Source organism: Brachyhypopomus gauderio, chromosome 9 (genome assembly GCF_052324685.1).
Source record: "Brachyhypopomus gauderio isolate BG-103 chromosome 9, BGAUD_0.2, whole genome shotgun sequence".
In the NCBI taxonomy this organism is placed as follows: Eukaryota; Metazoa; Chordata; class Actinopteri; order Gymnotiformes; family Hypopomidae; genus Brachyhypopomus; species Brachyhypopomus gauderio.
In genome coordinates this window covers 7,639,910-7,660,895 of record NC_135219.1, presented here as the reverse complement: position 1 = coordinate 7,660,895, position 20,986 = coordinate 7,639,910, and the positions used below count along the sequence as shown (strand labels likewise).

Below are 20,986 nucleotides of genomic sequence, written 5' to 3'. Positions count from 1 at the left end.
CCTCATTGCACCTCTGGTGCACCTGTCTGACAAGTTTGGTGTTTCTGGGCCTTACGGTCTAGGCTGCAGTATGCGTTTTACAGCCTGAAAAATAATAATAATAAGAAGAAATATAGCCGCAAGCGGCGATTGGCGGGTTCACACAAAAAAGGCAAAAAAGCCCAAAGGGTCTTTTAGACCAACAAACTGGCCTCTTGGCCTCAATAGGCAAAAAGAAGCCCAATAGGTTCTTTAGACCCAAAAGTGAATAGAAGCTGTTTGAGTGGAAAAAATGCATAAGTAAATCAATGTGACAAAACATTCAATTCAACTGAGGCACTAAAGGCCCAAAAGGATCAAAATAATGTGTATTGGCAAAATGATTCAGATCACAGAACTAAATCACATGCTGAGATCAGCTTTGTGTGTGTTTGTGTGGTGTTTCATGTGAGCAATAGTTTTCAGTCAGTTCTGGTGTTTGGCCACTAGATGGAGCCCAAGTACTACCATACTGATATCTCATTAATCTCAGAAATGAAATAGGACATTTTGGTGAAATAAAAGGTTCATTGCTGGTCAGGCAGTGCACTTTTTGTTATGAGATGTAATTGCAAAGTTATAGACCACATTGATCTGAATCATACAAGCCCCATTACTTGTCTGTATTCTGCATAACAGCATTGCTGCATGAGTTTTTATGATTTCTTAGGTTTTTGGGTACTGTAGCGCCCCCGACAGGCCAATTTGAACCAAACTTGGCCTACCTCACAAGGACCTCAGTCTATAAAAGCCTTTCAAATTGGGAGTTGATCACTTACATGGTTTATGAGTTATAGCAATAAAGGTCATTTATGGCATGGCCAGAAGGATATAATGGAAAAATTGACCAATCAGACAAATAAAAATGCAACATTTTTCCATATTTAGTTAACTACAGTGTCTACAGATTATGCCTATGCCATTTTTGCCATCATTGGATCAAATTCCTAGGACTAGTTCTTAAAGAGCTATTTTCAAACAATTGATGAATGTGACAAAAGTATGCATTTTTTAATAGGACTTGTAATTGCAAAGTTGTCAGGTCTACTGCAAGGTATAAAAAGAAACAAGTTGCATGTTCCTAAGTGAAAATTTGGAGGAGTTATGCATGATTTTCACAAATAGCGCCACCTAGTGGCCAAATGTTTCAACACTGCACAGTATGACACATAGTCCTGGGATATGCACAGTGATGAGGTTTCATGTTGATTGGCCAATGGTAAGTCTGTCAAATGGCCAATTAATTAAAAAAAAAATTAATTGGCTCATGGCGGCCATGTTTTTTGAGTGATGAGGTCATCATTGTGTGCCTTGATACCATTTGGGCCCCTGATGATGCCTGTAAAGTTTGGGCTTGATGTGACTAATGGTTTCTGAGAAACAAATTTCCCCATGTTATAGCGCCCCCTATTGGACAATCGTGGCCAGCTTTGACCTGTGGCCTCTGAGTCATGTGCCCTAACAACTGATAAATTTTCATAAAGATAGGTCAAAGCATTGCTGAGATATAGCTGCTGAAGTCAATTTGGCCACGCCTCAGAGCTATTGATTGACATGTGACAACCAGACTGTATACCAATGTCACAGTTTTGTTGATATTCCTTGATAATGAGATTCTTGTGAATATTTTGACACCAAGATTGTGGTGATCAGATGAAAAACCAGGGACTAGTATAAAAAAGTAGGTTTTGCATATTATGCAAATTAGCAAAAAATCTAAGTAGGCGGAGCTTAATGGTTCTTGAGGCTTTTTTGTTTGTCTGGAGCCAAGGAATGCACCTGAAGTGGAATTTTGTTTCTAGGACCTTCGGGGTGGGAGATATGAACCCAAACGCAAAATGCTGCGCTATAGCGCCACCATCAGGCCAATTTGGGTGTCTGTACTTTAGCACGGTCCCGCAAACAGACTACACCAGTCTGCCAAGTTTGGTCTCCCTGGGCCTTACGGTCTAGGCTGCAGTATGCGTTTTATCCGGAGAAAAATAATAATAAGAAAAAGAAATATAGCCGCAAGCGGCAATTGCGGGTTCACACATGAAAAGGCAAAAAAGCCCAAAAAATTGGCAAAATGATTCAGATCAGAAGTAAATCACATGCTGTGATTAGCATTGTGTGTATGTGTGTTTGTATGTTTTTTGATGTAAGCAGTACATCTTGGCTTGATCCAAGGAATACAATAGAAGTAGAATTTTGTTTCTAGGCCCTACAGTGTGAAAGATATTGGAAAATAAAAGTGAAAAGAAGCTGTTTGGGTTTGGCCAGTGTGTACTCTACAGATAGTTTGTGATGACATCTGCGTGTGTCAGAAAGGGAGACACAGAAATAGCACATCTGGCTAGGGCTGCATCTATGTGAACAATATAGGAAGGCCTGCAGGTGTCTATACATGATTGGGCCTGTATATTACCGACAGAGATTCAGGGAGCCAGAGACTATGCTTTGTTAATTCACTCCTTGCACGCCTAACATGACTGTCCGTGTATTCAAAGTATGAACGTAGTCTGCAAAGCCTGCCATAACATGACTGACATGACTGACATAACTGATATGACTGGAATGACTTCACTGGCATGATGAACAAAAATAACATAACTGATATGACTGACAACTGGCATGACTGGAATGAGTGACATGACTAGCATGACTGTAATGACATGACTGATATGAGTCACATGACTGGCATGACATGACTGATATGACTGACACGACTTATGTCTGACATGACTGGACTGACATGACTGACATCTGCTTGTGTCAGAAAATGAGACACAGAAATAGCACATCTGGCTAGGGCTGCATCTATGTGAACAGTATAGGAAGGCCTGCATGTGTCTATACATAATTGGGCCTGTATATTACCGACAGAGAGAGATTGAGGGAGCCAGAGACTATGCTTTGTTAATTCACTCCTTGCACACCTTGCATGCCTAACATGACTGTCCGTGTATTCAAAGTATGAATGTGGACTAACATGACTGATTTGACTGACATAACTGGCATGACTGTAATGATTTGATTATTTGACTTATATGACTGACATGACTGATATGACTGATATGACTGGACTGAAATGACTGGCATGGCATGCCTGATATGACTGATACGACTGACATTGCTGGCATGACTGACATATACTATACATATACTATAAATATGCATACAAACTATACATACATTTAGGTAGAAGTGTGTGTGTGTGTGTATGTGTGTGTGTGTGTGTGTGTGTGTGTGTGTGTGTGTGAGAGTGTGTTTTCAAAAACAGAAGCTAAACGTCAGTTTGTGTGTTTGTATCTGGGTTACTCATAGAGAAATGGGTAGGTATGGCAAGGGCAGTGTGAAAGCTACAGAGGCCTGTGTTTTTGTAAGTGCATGTGAAAGAGAGGGGGGGAGGTAGAGCCCATGGGTTGTAAAGTGTTGGAAGCATGGGGGAGTGTGAGGGGAGTGGAGGAGGGGGGGGCAGAGTGTGTGAGAAAGGCACGTGCGTGTGTGGCTTAGCAGCTGTGTATGCCTCCCTCCACTGCTTTGTATGGAAAATGAAAATATTCACTGTAGAGCTGTTTGTGGACGGATTTGGCTCAAAATTGGCACATCGCACCACAATGGTCATGTGAATGTGGATTTCAATTTCCATAACAATCAGACATACTATGGCGTAGTTATTGAACTGGGAATTTGATGTGTTATGATGGTAGCATTGTGATGCATATGAAAAATATTAATTTGTCAAAAACTTAGGATTTTTTCGCTAATCTTAGCATTTCAGAGTCTGCTGAGTATTACAAGGTGTGATTTAAGGTGATGGAGTTAAAATGCTAGGACTAGTATGAAAATGACAAGTTATATATATTTGATAATAGTGAAAAAGTGGTACATTTTTGCAAAGCACATGTAATTACAAAGTTGCTAGGAATTCTGCATACAATCATATGAGTGCAAGCATTTCTTGATAAGTGAAAATATGTAGGAGAAATTCTGGATTTTCTAGTATAGCGCCACCTAGTGGTGCAATTCCCTTCCAACATGGGTATGTCTTAGAGGGTGTGTACATGAACATACCATGTCAGTTTCATGTGTATGTACCTATGGTAAGTAGGTCAAATGGCCAATTAATTAAAATTAAAATTAATTGGCTTATGGCGGCCATGTTTTTTGAGTGATGAGGTCATCATTGTGTGTCTTGATACCACTTGACCCCATGATGATGCCTGTAAAGTTTTGGCTTGATGTGACTAATGGTTTCTGAGAAACAGTTTTTCCCATGTTATAGCGCCCCCTATTGGACAATCGTGGCCTGCTTTGACCTGTGACCTCCGAGTCATGTGTCCTAACAACTGATAAATTTTCATGAAGATTGGTCAAAGCATTGTTGAGATATAGCTGCTGAAGTAAATTTGGCCACGCCTCAGAGCTATTGATTGACATGTGACAGCCAAGCTGTATGGAAATGTCACAATGTTGGCGATAGGTTTTGATAATGAGATTCTTCTGAGTAGTTTGATACCAAGATTGTGGTGATCAGATGAAAAACCAAGGAGTAGTAGGCAAAAGTAGGTTTTGCATATTATGCAAATTAGCAAAAAATCTAAGTAGGCGGAGCTTCATAGTTGTATATGAAATGTCCTATTGAATTGAGCCAAGGAATGCATAGGAAGTGGAATTTTGTTTCTATGACTTATGGTATGGGAGATATGGGCCAAAATGTCACATAGTGTGCTATAGCGCCACCATCAGGCCGATGTGGGTCCCTATAAGTGAGTGTGGTCCTTTTGACCTAGAGAACAAGTTTGGCAAGTTTGGTGTGTCTAGGCCTTACGGTTTAGGCTGCAGTATCATTTATAGACAGCAAAATGGGCAAAAGAATAATAATAATAAGAAAAACGCTAACAATTACAATAGGGTTCCCACACTATGTGTGTGTGAACCCTAAAAATCCTAACAATTACAATAGGGTTCCCACACTATGTGTGTGAACCCTAAATATAGCCGCAAGCGGCGATTGGCGGGTTCACACACCAATAGGCATTTTGGCCTCAATAGGCAAAAGGAAGCCCAAAAGGTCCTTTAGACCTAAAAGTGAAAAAAAAGCTGTTTGGGTTTGGCCAGTGTGTGCTCTACAGATGTAGAGTGTGATGACATCTGTGTGTGTCAGAAAGGGAGACACAAAAATAGCACATCTGGCTATGGCTGCATCTATGTGAACAGTATAGGAAGGCCTGCACTTGTCTATACATGATTGGGCCTGTATATTACTGACAGAGAGAGATTGAGGGAGCCAGAGACTATGCTTAGTTAATTCACTCCTTGTACACGTAGCACGCCTAACATGACTGCCTGTGTATTCAAAGTATGAATGTAGTCTGCAAAGCCTGGCATGACTGACATGACTGGCATTACTGACATAACTGATATGACTGGCATGACTGGAATGACATCACTGGCATGACGAACAAAATTAACATGACTGATATGACTGACATAACTGGCATGACTGTAATGATTTGAAGATTTGACTGACATGACTGGACTGACATGACTGATATGACTGACATGACTTACATGACTGGCAGAACATGACTGGCATCACTGACATGACTGATATAACTGACATGACTGGACTGGCATGTCTGATATGACTGACATCACTGGTATGACTGACATATACTATACATATACTATAGATATGCATACAAACTATACATACATTTAGGTAGAAGTGTGTGTGTGTGTGTGTGTGTGTGTGTGTGTGTGTGTGTGGTAGTATATGTATTCAAACTATGACAACATATACTAATACATACATACATAAGTATACATAGAAACTATACATACATATAGGTATAAAGGTGTGTGTGTCTGTGTTTGTGTGAGAGAGAGACAAAAAAGAAGCCAAATATCAGTTTGTATAAGCATGTGTTAGTCACTGAGATATGGGTGGGTATGGCTAGGGAAGTGTCAATTGTGAATGCTATAGGAAGGCCTGCTTGTGCCTGTATGTGTGTGTGCCTGGTTAATAGACACAGAGAGATCTAGGTAGCCAGAGCAATGTTTACTTAGGGCACAGAGATGGGAGGGGGAATGTGGGTGAGAGTGTGAGAGAGACTGAGAGTGTGAGTTTCAGCTTGCGTGCGTGTGAGAAGGAGAAGGTGACAGAGGGACTTTACATGCATTCTTATGCATTGTATATAATACTGCACTGTAGAGCCATACGATAACCGATTTAGATGAAACTTGACAAATTTGTTCAGGATGGGATTCTGAATGGGCTTGTGCATTTTGGTCAGAATTGGGTAAAATATGAAAGAGCTTTAAGAATATGAATATTATATGTATCGATGCTGTCCATTAAAAAAATATTTAGCAGGTATAAGTGTCCTCAAATCCAAAATCTTTGGATTGTTTTTTGATTTCACACTCTGTAGAGTATTATAAGACTTTGCTTGACATGATAGTATGAAAATCCTAGGAGGAGTATGAAAAGTGATGATTTCAAACTATTATTAACTGTAAATAAACTGTGCATTTTTTAATAGGACATGTAATGGGAAAGTTGTTCGCACTACTGCAAGGAATCAAAAGAGTCCAATTGCATGTTCCCAAGTGGAATTATGTAGGGGATACACTTGCTTTTTGTGCAATAGCGCCCCCCAGTGGCCAATCGACACCTGGCTGGATTATGTCATAGGGGGCGTGCACTTGTCCACACCCAAGAGGTTTCGTGCAGATCGACCAATGGTAAGCCTGTCAAACGCGTGCCGATCACTGATTGGCCGATTACGTCAGCCATTTTGGAAGTATGGAGTGTCTGCTTTAGGACCTGGTTCCCAGAGGCCCATAGATGATGTCTGCCAAGTTTCATGTGGATCGGCCAATCTGAGTGCATGGGGCAAATTTTTGCATGTTATAGCGCCCCCTAGCAGGTGAGGTATGGCAACCTCTGCAAGCTGCCCTAGACCCTCACAGGGAAGCTGTCTGTGAAGTGCCATCTCATTACATGCAAGTTTTCTTAAGTTAGAGCTCCATATGTGCAAAATTTACTATTGAATTTACGCCCCCTCATTTGATTGGCTTATACTGACTAGGTAGTGAAGAAATTAGCATTTTTGTTGGATACATTTTAAAGTTCAGACTCTTCTGAACGTTTTGATACCACATATGTGCATGTATGTGAAAAATCCAGGGACTAGTTCGCGCTCAAAGATGTGTGTGATTTTGCACATTATGCAAATTAACTCGAAATCTAAGTGGGCGGAGCTTAATGGTTGTATATTAATTGTCCTATTGAATTTAGTCAAGGAATGTATAGGAACTGGAATTTTGGTTCTAGGACTTACGGTGTAGGAGATATGGACAAAAAGTCAATATGGTCTGCTATAGCGCCACCATCAGGCCAATTTGGGTCCCTGTATGGGAATCTGGTCCTTGGAGTTAACTGAACCTTTTTGCCAAGTTTGGGGTTTCTAGGCATTACGGTCTAGGCTGCACAATACGTTTTAGGTCAAAAAATGGGACAAAGAATAATAAGAAAGAATTAGACCAACAAGTGATATGAAGCTACTTCAGTCCAAAAAATGGACAGATAAAGTAATTTGCAAAAAATTATTCAACTGGGGCAATAAAGGCCCAAAAGATCAAAACAAAATGTAATGGCAAAATGATTCAGATCATAGAAGTTAATCAAATGCTGTGATTAGCTTTGTATGTGTGTGTTTGTGTGTTTTTTCATGTATGCAGTAAGGGCTTCTTGAGGCTTTTTTGGTTGGCTTGAGCAAAGGAATACAGCTGAAGTAGAAATTTGTTTCTAGGCCATACAGTGTGGAAGATATTAGCAAAATGATTCAGACCATACAACTAAATCAAATGCTGAGATTAGGTTAAAAGCACTGATACACTGACCCAGGGGCCTAGTCAAATAAATATACCTTTGGCTGAATTTGTCAGAAGTTGTGAACATAGCAGCAGGAGAGCTCTTGTTAATGCCCCACATGTAAACCCCACTCTTTAACCCTTTTCATTTAGCTGACAAAATCTGTCACATGTGAATCTCAAACAAACCAAAGAGTGATGGCTTAGTATACAATAAAATAACACAAATATTCTTATCTTTGCCTGTTCATGATGTTCTCATCCCTACTCTGACATGTTATCACTGTTGTGCCCATAGTAGGGAGGCCACTAGGAATGTGTATCTAACAAGACTTTGATGATAAGTAAAGCATGCAGTTATATAGAGGTTGTGTGTGAAATGTGAATTACATATCTCTGTCCTCTCTTATGTCATTTCAGGATGTATAGAGGGCATGAGTTGAGAGTGTGGATGGAAAAATGAAGCTAAATATCAGTTAGTGTGTTGGAAATGGCTAGAGAAATGTATATATGAAGCATATAGGAAGTCATGTGTGAGGGTGTGTGGAAAAAAAGAAGCTAAATATCTGTATATTATTCACTGGGTAATTGGTAGTAATGGCTAGAATTAGTGTGTATGTAAAACCTATAGGCCAGAGAGGCCTTTGTTTTTGTGAGTGCATGTGAAAGAGAGAGAGGGAGGAGGGAGAGCCCAAGGGTTGTAAAATGTTAGAAGGATGGGGGAGTGGAGGAGGGGGGCAGCGTGTGTGAGAATGGCACGTGCGTGTGGGCTGAGCAGTTCTCGTCTTCTCCCTGCACAGCTCAGTATGGAAAATGAAAATATTCACTGTAGAGCTGTTTGTGGACGGATTTGGCTCAAAATTGGCACATAGCACCACAATGGTCATGAGAATGTGGTTGTCAATTTTCTTAACAATCAGACATACTATGGCGTAGTTATTGAACTGTGAATTTGATGTGTTATGATGGTAGCATTGTGATGCATATGAAAAATATTAATTTGTCAAAACCTTAGGATTTTCTCACTAATCTTAGCATTTCAGAGTCTGCTGAGTATTACAAGGTGTGATTTAAGGTGATGGAGTTAAAATGCTAGGACTGGCATGAAAATGACAAGTTATATATATTTGATAATAGTGAAAAAGTGGTACATTTTTGCAAAGCACATGTAATTACAAAGTTGCTAGGAATTCTGCATACAATCATATGAGTGCAAGCATTTCTTGATAAGTGAAAATATGTAGGAGAAATTCTGGATTTTCTAGTATAGCGCCACCTAGTGGTGCAATTGCCTTCTAACAAAAGTATGTCTTAAAGTGTGTGTACATGAACATACCATGTCAGTTTCATGTGTATGTACCCATGGTAAGTCTGTCAAATGGCCAATTAATTCAAATTAAAATTAATTGGCTTATGGCGGCCATGTTTTTTGAGTGATGAGGTCATTATTGTGTGTCTTGATACCACTTGACCCCATGATGATGCGTGTAAAGTTTTGGCTTGATGTGACTAATGGTTTCTGAGAAACAGTTTTTCTCATGTTATAGCGCCCCCTATTGGACCATCGTGGCCAGCTTTGACCTGTGACCTCTGAGTCATGTGTCCTAACAACTGATAAATTTGCATGAAGATTGGTCAAAGCATTGCTGAGATATAGCTGCTGAAGTAAATTTGGCCACGCCTCAGAGCTATTGATTGACATGTGACAACCAGACTGTATACCAATGTCACAGTTTTGTTAATATTCCTTGATAATGAGATTCTTGTGAATATTTTGACACCAAGATTGTGGTGATCAGATGAAAAACCAGGGACAAGTATAAAAAAATACGTTTTGCATATTATGCAAATTAGCAAAAAATCTAAGTAGGCGGAGCTTAATGGTTCTTGAGGCTTTTTTGTTTGTCTGGAGCCAAGGAATGCACCTGAAGTGGAATTTTGTTTCTAGGACCTACGGGGTGAGAGATATGGACCAAAACGCAAAATGCTGCGCTATAGCGCCACCATCAGGCCAATGTGGGTGTCTGTACTTTAGCATGGTCCCGCAAACAGACTACACCATACTGCCAAGTTTGGTCTCCCTGGGCCTTACGGTCTAGGCTGCAGTATGCGTTTTATCCGGAGAAAAATAATAATAAGAAGAAAAAGAAGAATTAGACCTAAAAGTGAAAAGAAGCTGTTTGGGTTTGGCCAGTGTGTGCTCTACAGATAGTGTGTGATGACATCTGCGTGTGTCAGAAAGGGAGACACAGAAATAGCACATCTGGCTAGGGCTGCATCTATGTGAACAATATAGGAAGGCCTATATTGTGTCTATACATGATTGGGCCTGTATATTACAGACAGAGAGAGATTGAGGGTGCCAGAGACTATGCTTTGTTAATTCACTCCTTGCACACCTTGCACGCCTAACATGACTGCCCGTGTATTCAAAGTATGAATGTAGTCTGCAAAGCCTGGCATTACATGACTGACATGACTGGCATGACTGACATAACTGATATGACTGAAATGACATCACTGGCATGATGAACAAAAGTAATATGACTGATATGACTGACATAACTGGAATGAGTGACATGACTGGCATGACTGTAATGACATGACTGATATGACTGACATGACTTATGTCTGACATGACTGGACTGACATGACTGATATGACTGGACTGAAATGACTGACATGACTGGACTGACATGACTGTTATGACTGGACAGATATGCATACAAACTATACATACATGTAGGTAGAAGTGTGTGTGTGTGTGTGTGTGTGTGTGTGTGGTAGTGTATGTACTGAAACTATGACAACATATACTAATACATACATACATAAGTATACATAGAAACTATACATACATATAGGTATAAAGGTGTGTGTGTCTGTGTGTTTGTGTGAGAGAGAGAGACAAAAAAGAAGCCAAATATCAGTTTGTATGAGCATGTGTTAGTCACTGAGATATGGGTGGGTATGGCTAGGGAAGTGTCATTGTGAATGCTATAGGAAGGCCTGCTTGTGCCTGTATGTGTGTGTGCCTGGTTAATAGACACAGAGAGATCTAGGTAGCCAGAGCAATGTTTACTTAGGGCACAGAGATGGGAGGGGGAATGTGGGTGAGAGTGTGAGAGAGACTGAGAGTGTGAGTTTCAGCTTGCGTGCGTGTGAGAAGGAGAAGGTGACAGAGGGACTTTACATGCATTCTTATGCATTGTATATAATACTGCACTGTAGAGCCATACGATAACCGATTTAGATGAAACTTGACAAATTTGTTCAGGATGGGATTCTGAATGGGCTTGTGCATTTTGGTCAGAATTGGGTAAAATATGAAAGAGCTTTAAGAATATGAATATTATATGTATCGATGCTGTCCATTAAAAAAATATTTAGCAGGTATAAGTGTCCTCAAATTCAAAATCTTTGGATTGTTTTTTGATTTCACACTCTGTAGAGTATTATAAGACTTTGCTTGACATGATAGTATGAAAATCCTAGGAGGAGTATGAAAAATGATGATTTCAAACTATTATTAACTGTAAATAAACTGTGCATTTTTTAATAGGACATGTAATGGGAAAGTTGTTCGCACTACTGCAAGGAATCAAAAGAGTCCAATTGCATGTTCCCAAGTGGAATTATGTAGGGGATACACTTGCTTTTTTTGCAATAGCGCCCCCCAGTGGCCAATCGACACCCGGCTGGATTATGTCATAGGGGGCGTGCACTTGTCCACACCCAAGAGGTTTCGTGCAGATCGACCAATGGTAAGCCTGTCAAACGCGTGCCGATCACTGATTGGCCGATTACGTCAGCCATTTTGGAAGTATGGCATGTCTGCTTTAGGACCTGGTTTCCAGAGGCCCATAGATGATGTCTGTCAAGTTTCATGTGGATCGGCCAATCTGAGTGCATGGGGCAAATTTTTGCATGTTATAGTGCCCCCTAGCAGGTGAGGTATGGCAACCACTGCGAGCTGCCCCAGACCCTCACACGGAAGCTGTCTGTGAAGTGCCATCTCATTACATGCAAGTTTTCTTAAGTTAGAGTTCCATATGTGCAAAATTTACTATTGAATTTACGCCCCCTCATTTGATTGGCTTATACTGACTAGGTAGTGAAGAAATTAGCATTTTTGTTGGATACATTTTAAAGTTCAGACTCTTCTGAACGTTTTGATACCACATATGTGCACGTATGTGAAAAATCCAGGGACTAGTTCGCGCTCAAAGATGTGTGTGATTTTGCACATTATGCAAATTAACTCGAAATCTAAGTGGGCGGAGCTTAATGGTTGTATATTAATTGTCCTATTGAATTTAGTCAAGGAATGCATAGGAACTGGAATTTTGGTTCTAGGACCTACGGTGTAGGAGATATGGACAAAAAGTCAATATGGTCTGCTATAGCGCCACCATCAGGCCAATTTGGGGTCCCTGTATGGGAATCTGGTCCTTGGAGGTAACTGAACCTTTTTGCCAAGATTGGGTTTTCTAGGCATTACGGTCTAGGCTGCACGATGCATTTTATGTCAAAAAATGGGCAAAAGAATAAGAAAAATAAGAAAAATACCAGCAATTACAATAGGGTTCCCACACTATGTGTGTGTGAACCCTAATAATAATAAGGAGAAAAATCCTAACAATTACAATAGGCCTCCAGCACCTTTGGTGCTCGGAGCCCTAATAATAAGGAGAAAAATCCTAACAATTACAATAGGCCTCCAGCACCTTTGGTGCTCGGAGCCCTAATAAGAAGAAAAAGAAAAATCCGAGCAATTACAATAGGTTTCCCACACTACGTGTGTGAACCCTAATAAATATAGAAGAGTTCATGTACCCATTTATTTCCAGTTACCTTGGGCTTGGAATCAAAGCAGCTCGTCTTGCTGCTTTAGGCGCTGTGGCTTCAGAAGGTACAACATTTGCCCTTTTTGTGCAACTGAATATGTCTGCCCATAAATACATGAGATAAAATGAGGCTTTCAGCCTTGGTCATCAAGATAAACTTTGAGGTGTTGTCTTGTTTCAGGTTTGGAACAGAAAGTTTTTAAGACCTCCTGCCTGCCTAAACAATACAAGGGAAAATTTAGCTTTGGAGGGTTGACATACAAAGTCAGTGGAATATCAGAAGGTAAGTTACATGAATCAGAAACAAGATTTATATATTTAATCATTAACAGCATTTAAGGTCATCTCACTTTACCCTTGTTATTTTGACTTCCCATGCCATTGTCAGGTAACACTGCATACAAATTATGCTACCAGGAGATTGTGAAGGTTGTGAAAGGTCTTATCCAGCAGCCATATGAGCTGAAAGACAGCTCTGTCTTCTATGCCTTCTCTTACTATTTTGATCATGCTGTCGAAGCAAACCTTATTGGTGAGAATGAGCTATTTATACTATAATATAACTATCCAGGGTCACTGTAATATACAATTTGAATTAAAAATTGTATTATCCTAGTTATGAACATCTTAAAAGTAATTTCAAGGAGTTTGCATATGACTACCAGGTTAATCACTTGTCTATTTATTACTCATTTCTGAGTCTTTGAACTGGATCTGCTAAAATCTCTACTCTAAAATTATTTTGTGTTTACAGACAAAGTACAGGGAGGAACTGTGCAGGTTCGGAATTTCAAGATTAAAGCCAAAGAGGGTAATGAACTAAGATTTCCGTCTTTATGCTCAACTTAACATGGTCTAGGATTGCTAAATTGACATTAAAAAATCAGCCAAGGGTCACTGCTAGATGTTTTAAGACAAAATAGATTAATGGGAAAACTGCTGAACAGTGGCAGCAAATTGAGCAGCAGGGCAATGAAAATGATGCCCATGAAAGTGCCATTTGGAGTTTGACTGTGGGATAAAAATATATCATTATCAGAGGAGAGGAAAGCAAACATAAGCTAATGAGAACAGCAGCAAAAGTGCCCTAGTGGTACCGCAAAACAGTGGCCAGTTACACAAGTCCTGTTTGAGGCCTTTTGAAAAATGCTATGCAGTGACAAAATTATGCTTTTGTTTATACAGTGTGCAACAAAATGTCCCTGTATAATCCAGATTTCCCCTTCCTGTGTATGGATCTTGTTTACATAACATGTGTATTGACAGATGGCTATGGCTTCAGCGAAAACGCAGCCCTTGAGGTATGGTTATGTCATCACACTAGCTGTGTTCAGATGCAGCTTTTGAAAATGCATTGTATTAATCAATTGACAAGATGGAGTACCTGTAGTCGCATCTAGTTCAAGGCAGTTTAGTAAATTGCTTCTTCATAGACAGGTATTGGTGCTTGAATTTTTTAATATACTTTTCTAGGAAGGCTTTTCACAAGATTTTGTAACGTGTCTGTGTGAACGTAATCCCAGTCAAAAAGGCATTGTTAAATGTCTCGAAGCCTGCCTCACAAAATTTCAGTTCATCCCAAAGGTGTTAGAGGCCAAAAACAGTGGAAATATGTAATTGTCTAAAATGTATTTAAAGGTTATAGCATAAATATTACTCTTCACTCAAAATAAGGTGCCTAGCCTAAAACATTCTCAGTCCATTATTCCTCCTCCATCAAACTTTACATTTGGCTCTGTGGTTTCCAGTAGGTATCTTTCTCCAAACCGGGATTCACCATCAAACTGTCAGACAGTGAAGTGTCTTTCCTAAAAACACATTACGACTGCTTCAGAGTCCAGTGGTGACGTGCGTTACTCCACTCTAGCCGGTTCTTGGCATTGTATCTATTGATCTTAGGCTTGCGTGCAGCTACTCAGCCACGGAAACCAATTTTCTGAAGCTCCTGACAGCTCTTGAGCTTCCAGAGCTGAAGTCTGTAGTCAGTGATGCAACACAGGATGGAAGATTTTACATGCTAGGTGCTTCAGCACTGTACAGTCATGCTGTGAGAGTTTGCATGTTGTGCTGCTTGTTGGCTGGGCTGCTGCTACACTTTTCCATTTCACGATAATGGCACTCCCAGTTGACCAAAGCACAATTGTGTGTCCGAAACACCTGAACTCTATAATTACGGAGCGTCACAGACACATTTTTGTCCATATAGTGTCCAGAAAGACGATTCTTTTGAAATATTTAATGTACTGGTGAGATTTCAGTATAACATGCTTCAACTTGCGTCCTCTTCTTGGACTTTTCTCCTCGTAGCTAACCAAGAAGGTCAACAGTGTAGAAGCAAGCTGGGCCCTGGGAGCCACTATCAGTTACTTTGAACACATGAAGATCCTCTGAGGAGAAGCAAACCCATCCCCGCCATCCAGCCTTAAGTTACTTAATTAGTCAGTAGGATCAGTTTAACAGATACCATTTTGTTTTTTGGTATGCATAAACAAACAGGTAAAAGCACCAGCAATTGTACATAACAATAGGGAAAAGATTGCATAACATCCTCAGAATGCACATCTTGTTCATGTCTGAGCAAACCTGAAAGCACAACTCGCGACATGATAGATTACAACTATACTACATTTATCATTAAGATCTTTTTTTGACACAGCAAAAGGTAAATTCCATGTCATTGTCATATACCTTTTGAATCTGTTCAACTGATCATATATTTTTTTTATCTGAAGAAAAAAATATTCTGCTGTTTGGATTGTAAAGGTTTCTAATGCTCAGAAAAGCCCTTGTTTATTATTTTATAACATTATTTTATTTAATTAGTTTGTTCTAATTATTTTAAGTTATGTGGTTATGTTTACATTATTTTATTATGTTTGTTTTGTTTTATTTATTCTGTTAAGCATTTTTAGTTGCATGTATGTATGAAAGGTGCTATACAAGTAAAGATTATTGTTTTGTTTGTCAGTGGAATGTAATGGGGCATGGTGATTTAGAGGGAACTGTCTATGCAGCAGGTGAGTTAGTAATGAGCACAACATAAACATAAGCAGAGCTCAGTTTAATAGATGTTCTTGGGCATTTCTTGAGCCAGGTTAGAGAATGCTGACAAATTAGGTTTATTCATCATAAGCCTTGCAGTCCTGCTATTTGACAGTTGACATTCAGAACAAGCATTGACCCTACCAACAATCCTGTAACAGAAAATAATATTTGTAGAATAGCAATAGCATCACACATTAATTCAAATGTTGCTCATGTTAGAAAATATACCAGTGTAGTTACCACATTTTAGGCACTACACTTAAACCTGCATGACTTAAGTGTGAGAAATTTAATTTAGGTATAAATAGAATGGTTTTACAGTTCTTCCTCAGGTGCACTTTGTGGAAGTGGTCAATCATGAGGCCACATTAAGTCAAGCATGCCTGGTGTTCTGTGCCAGACAGAAGTGCACTCAAAAGTAGTCCAATGGGTGCATCGCACTAAACACACTGATAACAGTATTGTTTTCGGATCATCTATCAAAGTATTTTGATCAAAAATGGAATCTGAATAAAAAGTTATACATGTTCTAATACTTAGGTGTGTTTGCTATCACATTCTCTTATAAAATGTGAATTTCCTATTGAAGTGGAATTATGGAAGTGCCTATATACTTTAAGCAAAATGATTAATAAAAACCAATAATTTGGTTTCGATGCGAGTTTGCCTTTGGTTTTAAAAGAATTGCCTTTCAGTGAAGATTCTAATAATCCTTGAGTGATACCTGGCATTTTAAGTGCATTTTTAACAAATCGGTTGGTTGTTATATAAAAATATTTCTATATATGTAGATTATTAAAATGAGTGAAAATATTTTTAATGAGTGTGACAAAATTGTCTTTTTCCTTTTGAGAATGGTATGACAAACACATGCAGTTCATTTTAATTACTTTATTTACAAAGACTACTATAGCAACGTCACAACATCTTCCCCGTAACTATGACCTCCAGCTGTCATGGTGACCAAGTCATGAGGTGGAGAAAGTACCACTACTGGGTCTGCAGGACCTGCGGACATAAAAAGAAAAGCATAAATGAATAAAAATACAACTACAAAAGAATGGCACACATGTGAAAATTGTATTATTCAGATGATCTGATAATCAGACACTGTTTATTCAGATGATCCGATAATCAGACACTGGGTACCTGGGGCCCTCAGCATTGCATGATGAAGATTAACAGGCTCCACAACTGTCGTCATAGTTACCATGGAGTCATTGGTAGCACCATCGGCCTCTAGCAAACTGCTGTGAGTCAGAGCCTCCCCTGCCAATCAAAGCAACACTACATGTGATGAAGTCCTCTAGCCAATCATAAAGCAACACTACATGTGATGAAGTTCTCTAGCCTAATATTTCTCCTTAATTTCCTCGTCTGTATGATATGCACAAGTGAGGTATTACTGTCATCATAATGGCTTGCAGTTGTCCGGCATTGCCAGGGATAATGCTACAGACTTGGCAGTAATATAACACAAAAGTGATATCTTGTTACCAGTTTCCCTGCTTTCAGGGCCCAGAACATCCTCTCCGTGTCGTTTCCTCATGTGAACGTTCCTGCTGCCACTCTGAGAGAAGGTCTTCCCACATATGGAGCACTGATGAGGCTTCTCCCCTGACGAGGCAAGAAACTGGAAGTAGCTTGACATCACGATTTACATCCAATCAGCTTGAACCCTTTTATTCTCTAACTCAATAACTTGATGCTGTTGAGTGGTTGAACACATGTGCATGTCTGTGTTTAAATATGTCACCATTAAAAAAAGCAAAATAAATGAGTAAAATAGTCTGCTAAATATCACCGAGATTAAATAAGTACAATGGCTCATGTTCCAAAGCTTGCTCTTACTCACCAGAGTGCACGAGCATGTGTTTGCGCAGACTGGAGTACTCTGCAAAAGATCGTCCACAACTGTCTACTTCACAAAGAAAAGGCTTCTCACCTAAACACACAGAAAATTCACAAGACATCATTTCAGGACTAGTACCAAATGAAGATAAACCAGCCAGAAGCATAGCCAACTTGGAATAAATGAATGGAATCTTAAGTTCATGAATTTTGCAAAGCTTTGCTGTACTGAGTGCATGTGGACTGACATTCACTGCTAATGACAGCTTGACAGCCTACCAGTATGGGTACGCTTATGGTTCTTCAGGTTACCAGCTGTGGTAAACTTCTTGCCACAGTTCTTCTCATTACAGATAAAGGGCTTCTCCCCATTGTGTGTCCTCATGTGCACCTGCAGTCTCTGTAGAACATAAAAGCTCTTCCCACAGCCTTCAGCTCCACAGCGGAATGTACGGTCATTCCTGAGACATTCAAACACGCCTTACTGTACATGCAGAAAGCCATCAAGTCAACAAGTTTGCACTTGTTTTATTCAAATACTGTAAACCGTTTCCACAATTTACCGGTGTGTTTTTAGGTGGTATTTTAGATGAGCGGGCCAGGTAAATGTCCTATGGCAGTTCTCATAAGGACACCTCAGAATTTTATCGGCAGATGCACGACTGTTCCGTGACAGTGCCTCCTTTTTCGGACCCTCTGACTGGTAGCTATGGATATGGTCACCTAGAAAATCACAGTACATGGGCATCGCGAATGTTTGGGTTAGACATTACAAAATAACAATTTTGATTTGCTAGTACTGTGATGCTACTTTTCCTATATAATACTGTGTTTCTGTAAAGGCGATGACAAGTAAGTGGAAATTACTGTTGCTACTGGCCCTGGCATCCTTTGCCAGCTGGGCCCGGGTGGCAGCTATTAGGCTGTCATGGGCCAGTTCCTGCACCCGCAGGTACCAAGGGGCACTTCCATCTGCACACTCCCCTGCTGAAATCTCCTCCTCCGCCTCATCCACATCATCCTGCACGAACACCAGGGGTTCTGCTGAGTGTGCTAGCCCTTCAAAAAAAAAAAGACAAAAGGGTGAGACTAAGGAATATGCTGAGAACATCCAGTTTTTTGACAAAATTCTTACCCAAGATGGCATGCAATGACACCGAGATTAAAGAAGGACTTGTGGGAAGCTTGCGTTTTACAATAAAACAACAACTTATAATTCAGATGTCTCCTCTTATCACCAGGTCTAACCTAAAAATATGGATTTGTGGCTCGTTGTTCTCTTAGTAGAACATGCAGAAACATTCATATCTAACCTCCAAATTTGGTAGGTAAAAATTGTCCAAACAAAAGGGCTAATCTCATGTACTAGCTGTGAGAGGTACAAGAAGCAATCACTAGGTAAATAGTTTGTGTTGTTTCGTGATTGATTCTTTTTGAATGGACTAAAAAACAATCAGGTGTGTTGCAGAGTGACTACAAATTACATAAAACAGAAAATGTTCATTTGAAGACAACTTCACATTATTATATTGCAACCACTATTGCTACACCAGGGGTTTCTAAATCCATGTGAGGAAGCACAGTCATATTGAAAACAGACTGAATCACACCTTTGGCGAGATTGAGGAGGACATACGAGGTGCTCTCTGGTTGCTGGAGGTCTTGGAGGATCGCTGGAGGGGTTGGTGTTGGGGAGTGAGTTTGGAGCTGCACTACCAGGGGACTGCGCTCTGGGGCAAACTCTGACAGCGACGGGGACGCAGCATGGCTAAGAGCGCCCTCTAGAGACAGGGAATCAAGCGCTTGGTTAAGAGCATTATTGCACAAAAGCAAGTAGGTGCAAATTTAAAAGGGCAAGATCTGAGAAAGTACACAATGAACGAGTATCTACAAAACGACATAATTTGTTTTCTGAAATTACAGCTACAGAAGGCATCTGATGATGATCAACTGGCACCTGAATGTAAAACTACCTGGAAGGTCTAGCTGGCTGCATAAGGAGTTCTCTGAAGAGGCAAGGAGAGGTAGACACTGTGTTTTGGGGTCTTGTTCCTCCAGACCCTGGCCCAAGGGTATGGAGGCGTTCTGCACAAACTCAACCAGCAGCTTTAAAAAGGGATAAGGCAGTTGAAGAAAGCATATAAAACATGCATCGTTAACCCCATATTGATTTTTAAATACCTCAGGTTTGGAGTCCAGCTCATCAGAAAGCATGGATTCAGTGTTGTGTGATCTATGGTATAGAAGGCAACAAATACAAACGCATACTGAGTAACAGGGCTAGAGGTGACCAAAAGAGCGCTGGAACACTGCAAAATTATTCTGATAAGTTCAAGTAGTTAATATATGTAGATATGAATAGATACCCCGCTGACGTGGACGCGTGACGACGGTCAGAAATAGAAGATTCTGGCCATCACATTACCGCTGTCAAAACGTTTGGGCAAGATGTCCAAACACCTAAACGAAAAATATTAATCCATGTATTGAGGAATTTTAAACAATCAGCCCTAATCACGAACACGTAGGGTAGCGAACTGATGTCCTGAAGACATTAACTGTACCGCTACATTTATCCTAATCAATTCGACCGTGAACTCCAACGAAGTTGTTTTCAAAGCGGAGTCTACGTGTGTTTAAGGTGAAGGGAACATGGACGTGTTCTCGGTTAAAAGGCCGTGATCATCCACTCGGGTCTCCTACGACCTTTGATACAACACTAGCTAACAATACCTAGCAGGCTAGAGGAGACACGCGGCGTGCACAGGACTTGTCGACCACCAGTGCCAGCTAGTTTATTTCGCTTATTTAGTTTCTTGAGCGTATTTATGCCACTCCTAATCACCCCGCCGTGTTCGTTAAAGCTGCGTTCAACACATTTCCGGCGACACTGCAGCAGCCGCGTTAGCTTAGCCTGCTAGCTAGATACTGGATCACCGGTTATGTCATTAGTAAACATAACTTATACAGGGTAATCTCAATAGCAATATTATCACGATTATCGTTCATATTCTACTTTCTGTTTAATGTACTCTAGATGAAGTCCTACCCCCATCTCCGCTGTTTAACTAGAAGAAAAAACCACAAACAAAAAGCTGAACACCAGTGTACTTCCGGGTTGCAATTCGAGGAAACAAGAGTCGCTGGACAGACGTCATCACATAAGGACAAGCGTTTCCAAAATAACTACCAGTTATTATAGTTAGAAAATTAGCACTCTAAGGGGAGATGGGCATGCACCTTTGTCCTCCCTGAAAATAAAAAATAAGCAAAAAAATCCAGATATCAGTTTCAGAAAGCCTGCGGATCACTAGCATAACTGAAATTTCTTGATCCTGAGAACATAACTCCTCCTTTCCAGC

At 40.1% G+C, this 20,986-nt stretch overlaps 2 protein-coding genes across 8 annotated transcripts in view; one reads left to right on the top strand and one right to left on the bottom strand.

Annotated features, from left to right (window-relative positions):
- The window catches only part of entpd5b (ectonucleoside triphosphate diphosphohydrolase 5b), a 63,764-nt gene extending 47,458 nt beyond the window's left edge, over positions 1-16,306 (top strand). For 2 of the 4 annotated variants that reach the window (XM_077016755.1, XM_077016756.1), the window contains exons 9-14: positions 12,732-12,793; positions 12,910-13,011; positions 13,117-13,260; positions 13,483-13,539; positions 13,914-14,029; positions 15,036-16,306. In XM_077016755.1, coding sequence (XP_076872870.1) covers positions 12,732-12,793; positions 12,910-13,011; positions 13,117-13,260; positions 13,483-13,539; positions 13,914-14,029; positions 15,036-15,119 — 565 coding nt within the window. In that variant the 3' untranslated portion in view covers positions 15,120-16,306. The remainder of the gene's footprint in view (positions 1-12,731; positions 12,794-12,909; positions 13,012-13,116; positions 13,261-13,482; positions 13,540-13,913; positions 14,030-15,035) is intronic. The other 2 variants (XM_077016757.1, XM_077016758.1) reach the window with 2 other exon arrangements.
- Positions 16,307-16,649: 343 nt separating this feature from the next.
- Positions 16,650-20,823, bottom strand: znf410 (zinc finger protein 410). Of its 4 annotated transcripts, none has more exons than XM_077016759.1 (12): positions 20,674-20,823; positions 19,991-20,084; positions 19,806-19,857; positions 19,598-19,730; positions 19,235-19,405; positions 18,492-18,683; positions 18,188-18,347; positions 17,904-18,085; positions 17,629-17,718; positions 17,271-17,390; positions 16,923-17,042; positions 16,650-16,781 (listed from the first exon to the last, which is right to left on the bottom strand). In XM_077016759.1, the coding sequence occupies exons 3-12, from the start codon at positions 19,836-19,838 to the stop codon at positions 16,681-16,683; spliced, it is 1,302 nt and encodes a 433-aa protein (XP_076872874.1). In that variant the 5' UTR covers positions 19,839-19,857; positions 19,991-20,084; positions 20,674-20,823; the 3' UTR covers positions 16,650-16,680. The 4 variants fall into 4 exon arrangements, with proteins under 4 accessions (XP_076872874.1, XP_076872878.1, XP_076872876.1 ...); XM_077016763.1 differs by having other exon boundaries at positions 16,984-17,042; XM_077016761.1 differs by lacking the exon at positions 20,674-20,823 and adding an exon at positions 20,358-20,667.
- Positions 20,824-20,986: the final 163 nt, after the last annotated feature.

Bases quoted from the DNA above. Each gene is read 5' to 3' on its own strand.
- znf410 (XM_077016759.1), bottom strand. From the start codon at position 19,838: ATGCTTTCTGATGAGCTGGACTCCAAACCTGAG. The intron at 18,348-18,491 runs GTAATTTCCACT...GTGATTTTCTAG, and splicing joins TGCCAGGGCCAGTAGCAACA to GTGACCATATCCATAGCTAC. The intron at 17,043-17,270 runs GTAACAAGATAT...TTTGATTGGCAG, and splicing joins CCCTGAAAGCAGGGAAACTG to GGGAGGCTCTGACTCACAGC.